Source organism: Dasypus novemcinctus, chromosome 18 (assembly GCF_030445035.2).
Source record: "Dasypus novemcinctus isolate mDasNov1 chromosome 18, mDasNov1.1.hap2, whole genome shotgun sequence".
Lineage (NCBI taxonomy): Eukaryota > Metazoa > Chordata > Mammalia > Cingulata > Dasypodidae > Dasypus > Dasypus novemcinctus.
The window spans coordinates 74,961,054-74,981,647 of NC_080690.1; the positions used below are offsets into that span (position 1 = coordinate 74,961,054).

The 20,594-nt window shown below is 39.6% G+C and overlaps 1 protein-coding gene and 1 non-coding gene across 3 annotated transcripts in view; one reads left to right on the forward strand and one right to left on the reverse strand.

Moving 5' to 3' along the window:
• LOC111758659 (zinc finger protein 573-like) overlaps positions 1-20,594 on the reverse strand; it is a 30,694-nt gene that overhangs the window by 4,570 nt on the left and 5,530 nt on the right. For both annotated transcript variants that reach the window (XM_023587720.3, XM_058279418.2), the window contains exon 2: positions 17,910-18,015. In XM_023587720.3, coding sequence (XP_023443488.1) covers positions 17,910-18,015 — 106 coding nt within the window. The remainder of the gene's footprint in view (positions 1-17,909; positions 18,016-20,594) is intronic.
• LOC111763229 (U6 spliceosomal RNA) lies at positions 12,485-12,588 on the forward strand. Its single transcript, XR_002796134.1, has one exon. It is a non-coding gene; the product is annotated as a U6 spliceosomal RNA (small nuclear RNA).

The following is a 20,594-nucleotide window of genomic DNA, read 5'->3' on the forward strand; positions in this document are numbered from 1 at the left end:
GCCCTGGGTTCGATCCCAGGGCCTCCTTGTGAAGGCAAGCTGGCCTGCACCTGTGGACAGCTGGCACAGCAAGGTGACGCAACAAAGGGCAACAACAGCAGATGCAGAAGAGCATGCAGTGAATGGACACAGAGCAGACAGTGAGCAAGTAGCAAGGGGGGGATAAATAAAATAAATCTTAAAAAAAAAAAAAAGTAAATTGGGGGAGGACAACCAGCAAGATGGCGACGGAGTGAGGAGCTCCTAGAGTCAGCTCCTGCTACGGGGCAGTAAACACCCAGAGCTATCTGGAGCTAGCTGAAGCACCTGTTTGGGGGCTCCAGGAGACCAGAAGAATATCCTACCACATCCTTGAGGGAACAGAAGGAGGAGACTGCCCATCTGCAGAAAAGATTTGTAAGTAGTGTGCTCCATTCCAAGGAGGCTGGAGCCCATCCTCCACTGGGGCACAAGCCTCCTCAGGATCTGTTCTGCGGCTGGAATTGAAAGCTCCACTTCCCAAAAAAGGGGGAGGAAGAGATGGCTGGGCACCAACTTCAGCTATTGATAAGTAAATTCAGCGGGTTAAAGTATAACCCTGAGAACAGCTAAAGTTTGAACCTGTCCAAGCCAGAAAGAGGCTGATAGCTGCCATCTTAACTCCACTCCTGGCATGAGGGGAAGCGAGGCAGACTGAAAATCAAAGTCTTGGTAAGGACCGGCTTCTTTCCATTCAGGTCAGATCACAGCTCTAGCATAAGCCCAACCCAGCCTCCAGCACAGAGGAAGCTGGAGAGACCTGTGCCAGCCTCTCTGGGAAATTACCAGCCAAGCTGCAGAGGCCGGTGATCATCCTTCTTTGGCAGCACAATCTGCCCCAGGAGCTATTCTGTGGCTGGAATTTGAAGGCCCATTTCCCAAAAACAGGGGAAGAGGAGACAGTTGGCCACTGACTTCAGCTACTAATGGTTGGATTTGGCTTGTTAGAGTATAACCCTAGGAACAACTAAAGTTTGAAATTATCCAGGTTGGAAAGATGCTGGTGGCCACCATTTTGACTCTGCCCCAAGCCTGAGGGGAAGCCCAGCTGACAGAAAATCGCAGTGACAATGGAACCGGTTTCCTTCACCCTGATCAGCCTGCAGCCCCAGCCTAGGCATCAGCCCGACCTCTGGCAGGAAGGAGGTTGACAGGCCCTGCACCAGCCTATCCAGGTAACTGCAGGTACATTTGGTAGCACAGACTGAATAATCAGAAGTCTGTCGGGGCAACCACAGTCATCTCGGACACACACTGCGTAGATTGCTGCCTACACCTGCAGCTCCATCCCCACCCCAGCCAGGGGAGAAAGGGGCATGAAGCTTCATCAGTCTCTCTGGCAACTAGAGTCTAGGCCTGCACAACTTGGATTAATCCACAAAGCTGTGACTCTGTCCCCACCCTGGCAAAGGAGAAAGTTGGGAGAAGCTTCATCCGTCCCTAGGGTAATGAGGACAGCTTGAGCCTCCACAGCTTATAGCACCAACTACATCTTTGGTTCCTACTGCACAACCAGCAAGGGAGAAAGGGCAGGAAGCCCTAAACTAAAGAGAAAAACTGCACCCAGAATACTCTAGTTAGCCAGGTGCTAATATGCCAATAAAAAATTACAATCCACACCAAGAAACAGGAAGATATGGCCCAGTTAAAGGAATAAGATAAGCCTCAAGATGACATAAAGGAGTTGAGACGACAAATCACAGATGTTCAAACAAATCTCCTTAATAAATTCAATGAGATGGCTAAAGAAATTAAAAATATTAAGAAGAGATGCTATTGAACATCCAGACAGAAAGAAAAATCATAACTTTTGAAAACTGCCTAAGCCAGATATTTTTGTACATACTTTTTGGACAATTAGATAATGCCCTCTTGACTGTGATGGCCTATGACCACTTTGTGGCCATCTGTCATCCCCTGCACTATGTGGTCTTCATGAACCCCCGGCTCTGTGGCATTCTGCTACTGGCATCCTGGTTACCGAGTGTTTTGTATTCCCCTTTACAATGCTTAATGGTTTTGCGATTGTCTTTTTGTACAAAGTTGGAAATCCCCCACTTTTTCTGTGAACTTAATCAGGTAGTCCAACTTGCTTGTTCTGACAGCTTCCTAAATGACTTAGTGATATATTTTGCAAAAAAAAAAAAAAAAAAAGAAGAGATTGGATGAGCACAAAGAAGAATTTGAGAGACTACATAGAAAAATAGCAGATCTTATGGGAATGAAAGGTGCAATAAATGAAATTTTAAAAACATTGGAATCATAGCAGATTTGAGGAGGCAGAAGAAAGGATTGGTGAGCTAGAAGAAAAGGCTTCTGAAAGTGAACATACAAAAGAAGAGATGAAGAAAAGAATGGAAAAAATTGAACAAGGTCTCAGGGAACGAAATGACAGCAAAAGGCATGCAAACATACATGTCATGGGTGTCTCAGAAGGAGAAGAGAAGGGAAAAGGGGCAGAAGGAATATTTAAAGAAATAATGGTAAAAAATTTCCCAACCCTACTGAAGAACACATATATCCATGTCCAAGAAGCACAATGTACTCCCATCTGAAAAAATCTGAATAGACCAACTCTGAGACACATATTAATCAGAACATCAAAAGCCAAAGACAAGGAGAGAATTCTGAGAACAGCAAGAGAAAATCAATGTATAACATATAAGGGATACCCAATAAGATCAAATGCTCATTTCTCACCAGAAACCATGAATGCAAGAAGACAGTGGTGTGGTATATTTAAGATACTACAAGAGAAAAACTTCCAGCCAAGAATCTTATATCCAGCAGGATTGCCTTTCAAAAATGAGGACGAGATTAGAATATTCACAGATAAACAGAAACTGAGAGAATTTCTAACCAAGAGACCAGATTTTCAGGAAATTCTAAAGGATGTGTTAGAGCCTGAAAAGAAAAGAAAGGAGAGGCCTAGAAGAGAGTCTAGAAATAAAGACTGCATCAACAAAAGTAACTAAAAGTGTCAAGAGTGGTGAAAATAAAATATGACAGATAAAACTCAAATAGTCAGGAATAAACTTAACCAATGATGTAAAGCGCATGTATTCAGAAAATTGCAACTCAACGTTAAAAGAAATAAAAAAAGGCCTAAATAACTGGAACGACATTACATGCTCATGGATTAGAAGACTAAATATCATTAAGATGTCAATTCTACTCAAATTGATATACAGATTCAATGCAATCCCAATAAAAAGTCCATCAGCATTTTTCCTTAAAATATTGAAAACACAATTATCATATTTATTTGGAAGGGTAGGTGGTCCTGAATAGCCAGAATAGAGTGAATGGTAACACATAGTAACAGCTAGTTTATAAATGGTGATGTGGCTGAAAATGGTAGTCTAGGTATGTAAATGCCAATTAACAGAATGCTAGAGAATATTTTAGGAACAGAATAGCACAGTAAACCAAGAGGTAGATAAGAATTGTGGTTGATGGTACAGATGCAAGAGTGTCCTTTGTTATCTAGAGCAAATGTATATCACTACTGCAGGGTGGTGGGAATGTGGATTAACATGGGAAAAATACAACTGGAGTGACCTATTCACTATTGCAGGGTGGTGGGAATGTGGATGAGCATGAGAAAAATAAAACTGGAGTGACCTATGGACTGTTGTTAGCAGTAATAATATAATATTCTTGCATCTAAGGCAAAGATGTACTGGGGCAGTATGGAAAATGTGTGCCAAATGTACACTATGGATGTAGTAACAATCAGATGGGGCAGTATGGAAAATGTGTGCCAAATGTACACTATGGATGTAGTAACAATCAGATGATATTATATTGTTTGTAACAAGTGTTCCACCACAGTGTGATGTGTTGATAGAGGGGTGTTATTTGGGAATTCTACACATGTGCATGATTTTTTTTTTTAAGATTTATTTTTTATTTATTTCTCTCCCCTCCCCCGCCCCCAGTTGTCTGCTCTGTGTGTCCATTTGCTGTGTGTTCTTCTGTGTCTGCTTGTATTCTTATCAGCGGCACTAGGAATCTGTATCTTTTTGTTGTGTCATCTTGCTGCATCAGCTCTCCATGTGTGCAATGCCACTCCTGGACAGGCTGCACTTTTATTGCACTGGGCAGCTCTCCTTATAGGGCACACTCCTTGTGCAAGGCTCCCCTACACGGGGGACACCCCTGCATGGCATGGCAGTCCTTGCGCGCATCAGTACTGCACGTGGGCCAGCTCATCACATGAGTCAGGAGGCCCTGGGTTTGAACCCTGGCCCTCCCATGTGGTAGATGGACACTCTATCCATTGGGCCAAATCCTCTTCCCTACATGTGCATGATTGTTTTATAAGTTTACAACTTCTGTCATAAAATATATATTTTAAAAATAATAATAGGGTGGGGTGGGGGAGAAAATACACCAAATATAAGATAAGGACTATAATTAGTAGTAAGATTTTGATAATATTCTTTCATATTTGGAACAAACATCTCATGACAATGCAAGGTGTTTGTGGAGGGTTAGATGTATGGGACCCCTGTATGATGTTGTGCATGCTTGCTTTGTAATTTCACAAGTTTTACTTACACTTATTGTCTATGTATATTCATATATAAATGATAAAAAATAATAATAATGGGGGGTTGGGAGAAAATATTTTGATTAGTAGTAATATTTTGACAATGCTCTTTAATAATTAGTTAAAAAGGTTTAACAACAATGCAAGGTATTGTGGTAGGGTGAGGTGCAAGAGTCCTGTGTGATGTTATATGTTTGTTTTATAAGTTCACAACTATTACTGTACACTTATTGTTTATGTATGTTTGAGTGATATACTTCAATAAATTTTTTTTAAAAGTAAACTGGGGGAGGGAATCAGATGTTGCTCAAGCCACTGGCCTCCTGTCTACCATATGGGAGGTCCAGGGTTAAAATTCCAGGGCCTCCTGGTGAGGGCAAGCTGGCCGTGTGGCAAGTTGGCCTGAGTGGAGTGCTGGCCCCAGCGGAGTGCTAGCCCAAGTGGAGAGCTGGTGCAGCAAGATGATGCAACAGAAAGAGACAGAGGAAAAACAATAAGAGATGCAGCAGACCAAGGAGCTGAGGTGGCACAAAAGATTGAGCACCTCTCTCCCACTCCGGAAGGTCCCAGAATCGGTTCCCAGTGCCACCTAAAGAGAAGACAAGAAAACACAGAAGAATGCACACTGAATGGACACAGAGAGCAGACAAGAGGGTGTGTGGGGTCTGTAAATAAATAAATACATAAATAACTCTTAAAAAAAAAAGAAAAAGTAAATTGGGGGAGTGATGTGGCTCAAGCAATTGGGTGCCCACCTCCCACAAGGGTCAGTTCCCAGTGCCTCCTAAAGATGAGCAGACAGACGAGGGAACCATGGTGGGAGGGGGAGGAAGGGGGGAGATTAAAAAAAAAAAGTGAATTGGCAGAACATTTCTTAATAGAGCAAATTGGGAACAAGTTCAAGGCAAGCAACTTTTACCAACAACGTAAAAGTTCATTATATATATGCACACACATGCACACACATAATTACTATTATTACTAACATTAACTCACTAATGTGATAATGTACAAAACCTTTAAGGTCATGAGAAACATATTTTCAAATGTTAATATAAATATTAAACTTATTTATGAAATGACAAAATGGCTTTTGTACACACTACAGTCTCCATGGCATGCACCTACACACACACACACACACACACACAATTAATTTCAATAAAAATAGTCTCAGAATGACAGATTTTCTTGGATTCTCATGATTTATCATTTTATATGCATATCCATTTCAGAATTTTTGGTAAAATTAATATGCATAAACTGTACTTAATTGGAACTAGGTGGTCAACATTATTCTAGATAACCTAGTAAAAAAAAAATCCAGGGTAGAACCTGAACTTGGACCCACAATTTCTGATGGCAAAGATAAAACTGTCTGCTTCAATGTCTTGGCTGAATTACAATCATTTTTACCTAACACATGCTGCATGAGAGTCCCTAGGGTTTGTCTAATCTTCGTAAATGAATAGAAAAGGTGAAAGCCCAGCATAATGTTTATAACTAGTCATACTATTATGTGGGAATGAAAGGGGCTTAAAGGCAAAGTCTAAGGTCATGTGTATTACTAAAAGGAAAGCTAAAAAATGTAGCATGGGACTGTATAACATAGTGAAACTGCATATGAAGTATGAATATGGTTAATATTACATCTTTAATACTGCTTTTCTTTTAGAATGAACAAATGTATGTTAATATCACCAGATGTTAATATCAGACAAAAAAACCAACATTATGCTAAGTGAAAGAAATGAGACATAAAGTACTGCAAATTGTATGGTTTCATTTACATAAAATGTAAATGTAAATAAAAATCAATTTTAAAATAATGAAAAAAATTTAAAAAATAAATCAATTTACAAAGATGAAATTATATTAATGGTTATGTAGGGCTGGGTAAGGGCTGCTAAGGCATGTGGAGTTTTTCTTTTTGGAGCAATGATGGTTCTAAAATTTTTTGTGGTGATGAATGTACAACACTGTGATTATACTAAAAGCCATTGATTATACCCTTCGATAGATAGTATGGTATGTGAATATATTTCAATTAAACTACTTAATAAATAATTGTGCAAAAATAGCTTCTATATGTATAGCTGGGGAAACAGAGAGAGATTGAGAGGTGAGAAATTTTCTTGTTTGTTTCTATTTTTTGTTTATTATTATTGAAATAATGAAAATGCTTTTATAATGAATGAGGTGATGAATGCACATCAGTGCAATTATACCAAATACCACTGACTGTACACTTTGGATGAATTGTATGCATTATTCATGTGTATCAATAAAATTGATTTGTTAAAAAAATTAATTACAAAATGAGGCAGAGCAAGCATCTCCTCATCACTCTTCTTTTACAGAACTTTCCAGTGTTCCTAACATTAACTCAGCATATTAGCAAAATACAATTTCATTGATTATGGTCTACAGAGAGCTGACAGTGCATCTGGAAGTGCAATCCTAAAGAATCCCTGCTGTCCACCTTCACTGACACCATGGGATCCACCCCCGTCTCCAATCCATGCCTGGGTGGAAGCTTCTCAGGATGATTCCCTGAGTGAGTAGGAATAAACTTCTTAGGCAGGAAGCTTCAGAGTCAGAGAAGATTAGGAAGTCCAAAAGAGGCATTTAGGAAGGAGACACAAAATAATCAACCAAGAACATGACTTTTACCTGGGAAAGAGCCATTGTTGACACTTCTTTCTCAGGTAAGCTCTCCAACCTTCTTTCTCAGGCAAGGTCAGTCTTGAGAAGTCAATCCTGAGTGTTAAAAATACTCTGTTTAATGCTTGGATTCAACATGCCCCATTCCTGTGCCAAACCACGCATAGTAGAAGGACCTCGACATGAGGAAAAAGACGGCCGTGCACTGTCAGCTGTAATAGGAGGTATTCAGGGGAAAACACTCCTTCAAGGAAACCTGCCTTGAGTTCCCTCCTAGTGAAACCCACAAATTTTGCTGTAAGACTGATGATTCGGACTACACAGAAAGATTACATTAAACAATTAGAAAGGGAGAAAGTCATGGAAGCAAGAAGCTGAAACAACAAAACCCGGAAGGTAAGGTAGAGAGACCAGCAGAGCCCACCATATGCCTTGGCATGGGGCAGAGGAGCCCAGGATCACAGGTGGCCAGTCTCTAGGAAGAAAGCACTGCCTTGATGATGTCTAGACTTGAACATTTTGAAAGCTGCAAAAATAATCTCATACCAGGATGCATATCTAAGTTACAATTTAAAAAGCAAAGAAGAAAAAGAAGAGGAATAAGAGGAACAGGAGGAGGAGGAGGAGGAAGAGAAGGCAACAAAAACATCTTAAAATATGAATGGCTAAATAAACTGTGGTTCATTTATTCAAGAGAATAGTACACAATAATTAAAATTATATGCAGAAGTGGTATTTTATGACAGGTAAAACTTTCTTGTACACTGTAAGGTAAAAAATTACCTATATCTATCTTAATGGTTCCAAATTTGTAAAACAGATTTAAGAATTCATAGAAAATTGAAAAAAATTATATTGATTATTTCATGTATAGGGATTATTTATGATTTTATTTTCTTTTTCCTTTACAGCATTTAAAAATATCCTGTAATTTTATTTTTAGATATTTATATTACTATGTATTATATTTGTATTTCTATACTTTGAAATTTTACAATTAGACTACATTGGTTATAATATTATAAAAAGATAAAATCAGAAACAACTATACTATATTATGCTATATCACTGATAAAACGTTGCATTGTAGTAAAATAGAATCATGATTCAGGAAGGCAACTCTTCCTTTGATAGACTCAGAGTTTAATGTCACATTTAACAATCATAAAAACCAAGTTATAGAACATTACCATGCACTAGGCATGAATCTAAGTGTTTTATATGTGTTAACCCACTTAATCCTCAAAATAACCCTATGAGGTAAGAAATAAAATGATTCCTAAGGGACAGAGAGTTTAGATATCGTTCTCAAGATGACACAGCTGGGTAAGAGGCAGAGACTGGGTTCCAGAGACTGGGCTCTTAATCCTTACTTTTATGCCCCTACCACAAACAAGCAAAAAAACAAACCAACGAAATATATCAGGAACAATGATATAACCATATAGTGTAACTGGAAATGGGTCTGCAATCCAGGGGCATACTGGCTGGGTGAATGTGCAATTAAGTAAAACTTTTCAAAATGTTGCCTCAGACAGCCTGGGGTACAATGTGAAATTATATTCGTCCAGATTGCATTTTCAAAGGCCTCTACTATGTCACAGACTCAGGAGCTGATTCTTCATAAAAGGTCCCTTTGCTTGCTATTGTTTCCAAAGATTTTATTATAAAAACAACATAGGGAAGCGGATGTGGCTCAGGTGACTGGGCTCCCGCCTACCAACTGGGAGGTTGCTGGTCCAGATCCCGGTGCCTCCTAAAGAAGACAGCGAGCTGGCACCACAAGCAGGTGCAGTGACCTGACACAACAAGAATCATAAGAAAAAAAACAATGAGAGTCACGACAAAGCAGGGAGTAGAAGTTCTCAGTGCCTCCTAAAGAAGACGGTGAGCTGATTCCATTGGTAGGCATGGCAAGCTGATACAACAAGATGATGCAACAAGAGACGTGGAGAGGAAAAAAATACTGAGAAACACAACAAAGCAGGGAGCAGAGGTGGCTCAAGTGATTAGGGACCTCCCTCCCATATTGGAGGTCCTGGGTTCAGCTCCTGGTGCCTCCTAAAGAAACAAGGAAGATGAACAGACACAGCAAGAGAAAAACAACAAGCGGGAGGGTGGGGTGAGGGAGAAATAAATAAATCTTTAAAAAAAACCCCAAAAACAATATATGCTTACTATATATATATATATATATATATGCTTACAATAAGCAGAGTATGGCCTCAGAGACTACTCATAATCTCTTCCATCCAGAAACAATCACTGTCAGCCATAAGCACTTGGATGTATGTCTTTCAGATCCTGTCTGATGTTTTCTCTATGCTAATCTATAAAATGGGACATTAACATATTTACTGTTAGGGACCTGTCATTATGTATTTAGGTAATCACCAACTATTTAGACATTCAGGTCAAATTCTACCTTAACATGAATACCAATAATATTAATAACTACCTATTAGAGTTGATGTGAAGATTATATGAAATAGAGAATGCAGAGATATATTTAGCATGATTCTTGGCCCATATAAAGTGGTCAATTTTATTAAAAATTTGTAACTTTTGTTTCCCAAATTTCCTCTCATTTTCTCCCACTGGTTCTACAGCCTTCACAAAAAAGCACAAAATACTGAATATATCTTTCAAGGAATTTATTTTGCTGCTGCCAAATGTCTCTTCTTTCAGGGCACTTTCCTAGCTCCTTCAAGACTGAGTTGGGAAGTGGATGTGGCTCAAGCTATTGGGCTCCTGTCTACCATATGGAGGGTCCTGGGTTCAGTTCCCAGGGCCTCCTGTTAAGTGAGCTGGCCCGTGTGGAGAGCAGGTGCAACAAGATGATGCAACAAAAAAGAGACAGAGAGGACAGTGAGAGACACAACAAATTAGGGAGCTAAGGGGCTCAAGTGACTGAGTGCCTCTCTCCCACATCGGGAGGTCCTCGGATCAGTTCCCAGTGCCTCCTAAAGAGAAGACGAGAAAAGAAAACAAGCAGAAACAGAAGAACGCACAGCAAATGAACACAGAGAGCAGACAGCAAGCTCAAGTGGCAGGAATAAACAAATAAAATAAATCTGAAAAAAAAAAGACTGAGTTAGTCTTTTAATATTGATGAACTAAGTTGCCCCCTCTTTTTTAAAAAAGATTTTGTATTTACTTATTTCTCTCTCCACTTCATTATTTGTGCTCGCTGTCTCCTCTCTGTGTGTTTGTTGTGTGCTGTGTCTGCTTGTTTTCTTTTTAGAAGGCACCAGGAACTGAACCCAGGACCTCCTATGTGGTAAGCAGGTGCCCAACTGCTTGAGCCCCATCCATTTCCCTAGTTGTCCTTTTTAGTTATCCCACAGCATTCTTGATTTCCATTTCATAGTACTCACCACATTTCATTCTTAATGTCTGTTTAATTGTCTGCTCTGCAAGCTTGTATGCTCTCTGATGGCCTCTACCTTGTTCATTGTATCCTCAGCATCTAGTGCTGTACCTGGTATTTAGCTGGCACTTAATCAGCTGACTCTAAGTATGTATTCTTTTCCTTGATAATGGGCATATTATCTGCTCTACCTACCTCACAGGGTTTTTGGGAGGAAAAGATGAAGCCATCCATGTGAAACAGGCAATGCATATAAAGTATTTCACAAATGAAAGCCTTTGAATAATTTGTATGTAAATTATTGCACAAAGTAAAGAAATTTCAATAGTTCATAAAATTGTATCCAGTTTTAATGAGCAAATTTTAATGTTAATTCTACACTAATATTTAGTAATTATATTTTTTAAAAGATAAGCAACATCTGTAGCAGTCAAGATCATTATAGTGTATTTCAATATATGATAAATTCATGAACATTTATCTCCTAGAACATTTGTATATCTCAAAAAAACATTATCATCCAGCTCTGCAGGAAATACTAAAGGGAGTTCTACAGTAAGAAAAGAAAACAAGAGAGAGAAAGACTTGGAAGAGTGCAGAAGTGAAGTCTATCAGAAAGGTAACTAAAAAGGTAAAGGGAAGTGGATTTGGCTCAATGGATGGAGCATCCACCTACCATATGGGAGTTCCAGGGTTCCAACCCAGGGCCTTCTGACCTGTGTGGTGAGCTGGCACAGTGTTGATGCACACAAGGAGTGCCGTGCCACGCAGGGGTGTGCCCCGCATAGGGGAGCCCCACGTGCAGGGGGTGCACCCTGTAGGGAGAGCTGCCCCATACGAGAAGGATGCAGCCTGCCCAGGAGTGGCGCCACATGAACGGAGAGCTGATGCAGCAAGATGATGCAACAAGAGACATAGATTCCCAGTGCTGCTGACAAGAATATAAGCAGACACAGAAGAACGTGCAGCGAATGGACAGAGAGAGCTGAAAGCTGGTGGGGGGGGGGGGGGGGGGAGTGGAGAGAAATAAATAAAAAGTAAAAATTTTGAAAAAAGGTAAAAAGATGGACAAAAATAAAAATACAATAGGACACATGAAAGTAAAAGGATAAAATGGCTGTCCATAACGCAATTATAGTAATAAGATTGAATGTTAATAGACTAAATGCCCTAATCAAAAAATAGAGGCAAAAAAAAAAAAAAGACAAGCTGACAGAATGGATAAGAAAACATAAGCCATCCATATGTTGCCTGCAGGAGATTTACCTTAGACGCAAGGACGCAAAAAGACTGAAAATGAAAGGTTGGAAAAGATATTTGACTCAAAGAGTAACCAAAAAAGACCAGGGGTAGCTATACTAGTATTGGAGAAAATAGCCTTTAAATGCAAAAAAGGTGGTAAGAGAGCGGATTGGATGTAGCTCAAGTGGTTGAGAACCTGCTTCCCATATATGAGGTCTGGGGTTTGATCCCTGGTACCTCAAATATTCAGTTCTAAGAAGGAAATTTTCACACATGGGACAACCTGGATGAACCCTGAAGACATTTTTATGAGTGAAATTAAGTCAGATACAAAAAGACATGTATGTACTCACTGATATGTAATCATTGGAATAAGTAAACTCATAGAGTTAAATTCTAGAATATAGGTTACCAAGGGTTGGGTTGGGGGGGTAGACAATGGGGGGTTTAATGCTTAATTTGTACAGAATATATATTTAGGTTGATTATAAAGTTTTGACACTTGATGGTGATGATGGCAACACAATATTGTGAGTATAAATAAGAGTACAGAATTATATAAGTGAATGACATTAAAGAGGAAATTTTAGGTTATATATGTGTTAATAAAGTAAAAATTAAAAGATGAAACTTAGGTGCTTGCTTTGGCAGCACATATACTAAAATTGGAATGATATAGAGATTAGAATGGCCTCTGCACAAGGATGACATGCAAATTCGTGAAGCGTTTCATATTTTTAGGGTGTGTTCACCAGATGCAATTTATGTGCCACAATGATGGGGGGAATTGTTGATGTGGGGGTGGGGTATATAGGAACCTCTTATATTTTTTAATAGGACTTTTTTGTGACCTATGTATCTTGAAAAAAACACACTAAAAATTTCAAAAAAAGGAAAAAATTTTAAAAAAAGTTAAAACTTAGGAATGTAAAACACAGGGAGCCCTATTTTAATTGACCAATTATAGTTAATTGTTCAAGTATGAGAATGTTCTTACATGAATTATAACAAAGGTACCACATCAAAGTAAGGTGTTAATAATAGAGTGGTATATGGGGGAAAATACACTCAATGTAAACTATAGACTATAGTAAACAGTGCAGTTTTAATATTCCTACATCATTTGTAACAAAGGTACTACATTAAAGGCAAAGTGTCAACAATGTGGGGGTATATGGGAACATTGCATGATTATTCTGTAAACCTACAACTTCTGGAATGAAAACTTTTTTTGAGTTGATGATGCAATGGCAGAGGATGAGTGTCCTCCTGAGACTACAAGGGGCCTGGGAACTTGTGCACGATCCCAAGGTTGGCAGCAGCCAGGAGCAGAGCCAGACCATCCCCAGTCAACAGCAAAGCAGGAGACCCAGGTCTGGGGTAAGGGGCTGGCCCAGTTAGGGAAGATCTCTCCCACGGCTTCCATGGAGGAAGAAACAAGGTCTTTAGCTCAGAGAAAAGATGGGGAAGGAGGCGTTGGACTTTGGAGGGGGTCTAGAAGGAAAAGGTATGGAAGAGACAAATAAGGGAATTCAAGAGGAACTGAGCCAGGAATCTGAAGTGACACCAGTCAATTTGGGTTTATGTTTTCCTGTCGGAGCCCCGGACCCGAAGGGTATCGGGAATGAAAGACAGAGAGATTGGGATCAGGCGATCTGCGAGCATTGAAGCCTCAAGTTCATCAGACAAGTTTATTAATCTCAGGGGCTTCTTTTTATACCCCAAGCAGTCGTGAGAACCAGCAACTATCCTAGCTAACTATTCCCATTACCTCAACCTGTGTAACACAATGGATCAAATGCTATGATTATAAATCAAGGTTCAAAATTTCAATTGTCTATTATATTGTTGAGAAAACATACTCATAAATCTTGTTGCCCAGGTTGTCCCGTTCTACCTAGTCCTCTTTCCACCTGAGCATACACATCACCTTGCTAGATTTATGACCTGCACATATAGCTATGGATACAGCATGACTCAGTGGTCAAGGAAGTAACTTGCTTCCATGGAAATAACATGCCTTTGTTTCCCACATTCTCCTCCACCTGTGAGGAAGCACAGAGGAGGCAGAGCTGCATGGGATGAGGCGTGAAGGAGAGGCAAGGAAGTTGGGGACCCATGAGAGAAGGATTATATCAGGCCTTTGAGGCATCATGTGATCACATGACTGTTAGTAACTGAATGGGGTTTTTCTCTTCATCATTCAAAAGTAACCTGGATGAAGTCCATGAAAATATTCCCTTTTTACCATTTTTTAAATCCAATGTTATGACAAAATCTCTGCCACACAGTAAAGGCTACAGAGGTACCTAGTGGACGAATGACTAAGCTAGTCAGTGACCCTGGTGCACCCTCTGGCACAGTCTTCACTTTAGGGGCTGATGTTCCCAGGTTTCCTATTCCAACTAAAAAGCTCAACCAGAAAATCAGTGAGGTGATATCTGGCGTGGCAGCCTGAGTCTGAGCAGACCCACTTTGGCAGAAAGAGTCTAAACTCAGCAGAAAGAAGAGAAATCCGGTGGCTGCCCAGATCCCTCAGTGGAAAAGTTCCTGGCAGAGAGAGAGAGGGATGGAGAGAGGGAGGAGGAAGGAAGGCCCCCTATCTCTGAACCTTGATTCTGGCTTTATCCAGTTGGTCTCATTATTTTGGAGGACTGGGAACCAGTTAAGATTCAAATTACAACCACATGTCCATCCCCCTAAACAGCCACAGTGACGAATCAATTCAGGGAACACTTTTTATTTCTCTTACTTCCTTTCTCCTCTGCTTCTTTCTCTGGTTCACTCTTTCATTCTTTTTCTCTCCCCAAGTCCACCCACTCCATGCTTCATATTGCCCTGATATGTCTTCATTTTTTGTGGCTGGGGGGTACCCATCTGGGGATTGAATCCTGGGTCTCCCGTGTGGGAGGGCAGGCGCACAACTGCTTGAGTCACATCCACTCATCTGGTCATTATTCCTCAGACTTAGCCTCCTGCCCTCCCTGCTAGGCCTTTCACCCTTCCCCAGCCGTCCCCTGCCCTGCACATTCACAGGTAAGGACCCGATGTCCCCTGCCCAGGAAGAGCACTTTCCACTGGGCACTGGGGATGGAAACAACCACGACAGGCAGCCAGTGGGACGCGACTTGCACAGAGGAAACACAGAGTCACAGAACAGGTGTGGGTCACCTCTCCCAGAGCCGGCGTGAGGAGTCTCCCCAAGGCGTGGGCTGGACCAGGGGGGCAAGGGAGGCCCAGGGCAATGACAGAGGCCCCGAGGAAGGGGCAACTCAGGATGGGTGGAGGCTGCAGGACCCCAGGACGCAGCGTGCAGGGCGCTGGGACCTGGGCTGTGGCTGGATCCAGGAATGCCTGAGGTTCCTTCCACCAGCAGAGCTTCTGATCTAAAGGAGCAAGAGTTGGAGCTGTCTGCGCAGGTGATGGAAACCAGGGTGTGAAAGGCAAAACTGCAAGTGCAGCTTAGTGTCCCTCCCCTCATTTTCCATCACTCCTTCCCTGCTGGGCAGAGCAACCCAGGGCTCAGTGCGGGGAACTTCATGGGGCCAAGATCTGGGCTGTGGGGGTGGGCGGCTGAGAAGATGCTTTAAATAAACACCTCTGCTTGTGTAGATATAAACCAAGTCTATTTCTTCACTTTTAACATGTTTTTCTAGTTTTCATGCTTTTCTAGTCCACATTTCTTGAATTCATATACCTTGTACACATACTGATTGGCATCACGTATTTTCCTTAAGTCATTAAATAAAAATTATATTTAGAAAATTTTAACTTACCTTTATTCTTAGTTATTTGGAAGAGTATTTTTAATGTGATGGAAAATTTTTTAATTTCACAGTTTTATTGCATTGCAGCAGGGAGGTTATACAGTGCTCTCTCTCATTCAGATTTCAAAATCTAAGGTACTTGCAAATTCTTAAATACACTTTTACTACCAGATTGGAACAGTAGGTAGAATAACAAATTTCTTAATGACTTACAAATAAAAATATATTCAAATTGGCTGTAAATGCCCTTTTTCCAGAAGTAATCAGTATACATTTTTATATCATATTCACTTACGATTAAGAATTAAACGAAATATAGTACTGTGGTTGAAATATGGGAAATTTCTCAGGCAATACACAGGGATAATACTCAAGTCAAAGGGGAAAATAATTCCACTTGTTTTTGCAAATGTATCCATATTAATCAACTCCAAGGTAGATGTGGAAACTCATGATATTACCCACAGGTCAAATAAAATTTCCATTTCCTGAAAAGTACTTCATATATACAGCTAATTTATCAGTAAATAAATTAGCAACAAAGCCAAAATGAGCCCTATAAGTTCCTATCAACAAAAGTTTCCAGTAGACTAAGACCTGTCAGTAAGTAATGCAATCATTCAGGGGATTACGGTTGTTCCTTAAGGGGTGCAAGTTCAAACCTTCAACACAAGGTCATCATTTTATATTAATTTATATGTACCATTGAAATTCTTTTTCCTGTGGAACATAACTTTACACAAAGAAAAAATGTGAAAACTTTTAAAAACAGGATCTTGCTGGATGGAATCCCTTTATTTGGTGGCTTTTCCATGTATTTTATTGGGTCAATTTTACTGTGTTCTTTTAAGAGTTCATCAAAACACAGATCTTGCCATACAGGTAGTAAAAAAAATCCTAGGGCATGAGCTCATTTGCACCATCCTTCTTTCTAACAATATGCTAGAAAATCTGTGTTAATGATGACTGTAGGGTCACAGCCTTATATAGGGACATAGACCACTCAGCACTGGTCTATTCACATACATCCAAATACAATATGCTAAGAGGGGCATATGGAGCCCCAGCATGAGCCATTCTGCTGTACAAAGAAACATAACACAAAAGGAATCATGGATGAGGTCCTGAAGGAACCAGAAGGTATTACAGTGGCCTATAGGATTCTTGTAAGCAGTCTTCAGTTGATCAAATGCTGTAATGCTGCAGATGGCGAAAGAGAAGCACATGGTGAGCAGCAGCACAGCAGAAAGCAGAAAGCTATGAGGATGAAGGCCATGGCTGGGAGGAGGAGCAGCAGCCAACAGCACTGGTGGGAGTGGAAAAAGGAAGCCCAGAGCCCACTAGAGATGAGATTTTCTTTTCTATTACTGAATATTTTGTGTCAAGTGCAGATAATGAGGATTCTAGAAGGTTTACTCTTTCAGAGATATTTGAATATTAATAAATATTAATTTTGCTATATTTCCAGAGACATTTGAGAGGATATTGTTCTTTTACATTAACTGTAAAATTAAATAAGAAATCTTCAAAACCAACTCTTAATAATTTTTAATTTGAAAAATGCCAGTTAATATATCCTTTTCTGTTGCCTGTAGAAATTCTGAAAATGGTGCTAGCTGGATTTTGGCCTAATTAGTTCAAAACTACACACTGTAGGAATTTCAGAAGGATGATTTCCAATAGAGGGTAACATTCTCATTTATCCAGAAATAATAATATTGTCTGCAGCTTTTAAGAGTTTGGAGATTTTTGTGACTATTATATTGAAATTTTATTTTTTAATGTAATCAGGTGCTTATACTTTGATGGATTTAAAGTTTGGAAGATAACTTATTTTGAGCACAAGAACAGAACCTGGCGGCGGACTTGGCCCAGTGGTTAGGGTGTCCATCTACCACATGGGAGGTCCGAAGTTCAAACCCCGGGCCTCCTTGATCCGTATGCAGCTGGCCCATGCACAGTGCTGATGCGCGCAAGGAGAGCCCTGCCACGCAGGGGTGTCCCCCACATAGGGGAGCCCCACGCACAAGGAACGTGCCCCATAAGGAGAGTCGCCCAGAGCGAAAGGAAGTGCAGCCTGCCCAGGAATGGCGCCTCCCACACGGAGAGCTGACATAACAAGATGACACAACAAAAGGGAAACACAGATTCCCATGCTGCTGATAACAAGAGAAGCGGACAAAGACACAGCAAGTAGACACAGAGAACAGAAAACCAGGGTGAGGGGGTAGGGTAGAGAAATAAATAAATAAATAAATCTTTAGGGGGAAAGAAAAAAAAGAACAGAACCTACCTGGAGGCTCACACAGGAAAAGTAAGGTGAGGGCCAGCTCTGCCCTGCCCCCAAGCCCACGTTCCCAGGTGTGAGTTCAGTATCCCTCTGCTCAAGCCACTCAAACCTATTTTGAAGAAGACTCAGATTAAACAGCCAGGAGTAAAAGACTTTTGCTATCTGAATGGCCCAATTAGTTTTTCTGTAGTGCCATCTCACCTGACATGGGGGCCCCCAACCCACCTTCTTGAACAAATATTCTGCTTCCATTTAACATGTGCTTGGCAATTCTCCAAATCATCTAAGTGATTCCTCTTGGACCTACACCAGACAAATTATGAATCCATAAGATGTCTGAGTAAACCTAAGTGTGTCACCAGCACTTTAGATTAAAGGGATGTTCTGCGTCCTTCCTCGTACCCTCCACATGGCCCTTTGGAACTATTCTACTCACACTTTGTTGGTCCCTGATAATGTTTTAGCGGGGAAATACTGGGTGGAAAAAGCAATCTCTAGGTGACCCTTCTCCCAGAATTAGACCTGGCAACAGCAGCTACATTGGGTCAAAGAAGAAATTTCAAGTGAAATCAGGAAATACATTCAGCTTCCTGTTTCTGGTCTGACGTCTTTTCAACCACCTACTCAACAGATTTTAAACCTTCTCTCAGAAGTGTATAGTAGAACTAAAGAAGACAACCAAAGGTCATCTGAAATTGTTATTGGCTTTCTAATAATCCCAGGAGAAAGAGATCACTACTCAAGCAGAAGTTTTCCTAAAACCAGTACAGAGATGTTTGATATAAAGGCTTGGGCTGAGTATGCTGTAGAATGGGCTGCAAAGGACCCATATAGCTTCCGACAGTGAGTTTTGGCTCTTACTCCATTGTTCCTAGCAAGTAATGTACTGTCCTGGAAATTGGCCAAGATGATTGAGGCCGGGGAAAAAGGAACAGAAGAAGAAACAAAAACGTCAAGAAAATATTGCAAAAGCCAAACGACTAAAAAAGGACTGAAGAAAAGAACAGGCTCTGCAACCAGAGGAAAATCATTGGGAAAATGACGCAGCTTTGGAAGGACTCACTAAGGTTCCTTTGGGTTTTATGACAGTATTGTATGGTAAACAAAGTGTGGCCATATGGAAGAATCATGTCAGTTATGACCTCAGTACTATAGTAACTTAGGCTTGAGTATAGAAGTTTGTTGGTATCTGTGATAGTTACTGGGCAAATTAACATTTATTATGCTACAAAATCTTAGTAACTGACTTAATCATTTGCTATTTTGTAGCATATCTACTGAAATAAAAATATCCTATGGAGAAAAAAATGACTTTAGGTTATGAGTTAATCAAATAATATATTAAATTGGGGTCCTGTTCTGGACAAAGAATGTAATTCAACTGTCTTCTATGAGATGAAGGGTCTGTTTGGGCTTTAAAAAGATATAGTACATTAAAAAGATGCAGTGTATTAATCACAACTTTTGCCAGTATTGCGTATTTCTGAGAATGTAATCATTTCTGGCTTTCTCAAAGCAAAATAATAATGTTTTATCTTATGGATAGCTTTTCTGGTTTTCAGTCTTTATAGTGGTAATCCATTCTGCATTTTTTAAAACCCAATTTTATAAAGAATTCTGTCTTGACTAGAATACCTCCTGCTAGATATAACAATTTTTGTATTTATGAGCACTGCCATTTTCTTAAGAGATGTTGAGCAGAATAAAATTATAATTTAAAGCTTGCAGTACAAATGCCAAACATTGTAATATCTTGGAATCAGTTTATTCTTGGTTGTGCTAAGTTAAAATTCTAATCAGGTAATTTGCTTATTTTATAGATACCACTTTTGTTTTTTACTCCATTTTTGTTTAATTCATGGTAGTGATGTCCTATACTTTCTGATTAGACAGTTTTAAGGTGAAAATTAAAATTTCTACTTTCTTTTAAGGAGAACTCTTAAGATGAACAGTTAAGTCATACTTCCTAAGTTGTAAGAGGAGCTTGGAAAAATTTTGTTGAGCATAGTAGTAATTGGAGCGAAAACAGATAAATTATGTCAAAAGGAGAATGTAACATTTAGATGTAAAGTAATATAATTGGAATTTTTTACATTTAAACGTGGTCCAAGAATATTTTTCATGGTCAGTCTTTATTAGCTTATCAATGTTTTCCCCACTTTTAATATGAATTTTAAGTTACAAAAAAAAATGTCTAACAACTCTAATTTAAAAATGAAACTAGATATTGAAATAAATTTGATATTTTTATAAAGAAAAAAAAGTAAATACATTCAGACAAATGAAAACAAAAAGACAACTTACAAAAATTTATGGGCTACAACAAAGAAAGTCTTGAGAGGGAAATGTATAGACCTAAATGCCTATATTAAAAAAGAAGAAAGAGCAAAACTCAAAGATTTAAATGAACAACTAGAAAAACTAAGAAAAGAACAGCAAACCAATCCCAAAGCAAGCAACAGGAAAGAAATAATAAAGATTAGAACAGAAATAAATGCAACTGAGAACAACAAAAAACAACAGAAAAATAAACACAACCAAAAGCTGATTCTTTGAGAAGATCAATAAGATTGACAAACCACTAGCTAGACTAACAAAGAAAAAAGAAGATGCAAATAAATACAATCAAAAAAGAAAGGGGGGAAGTTATCACTGACTCCGCAGAAATAAAAAGGATCATAAGAGGAT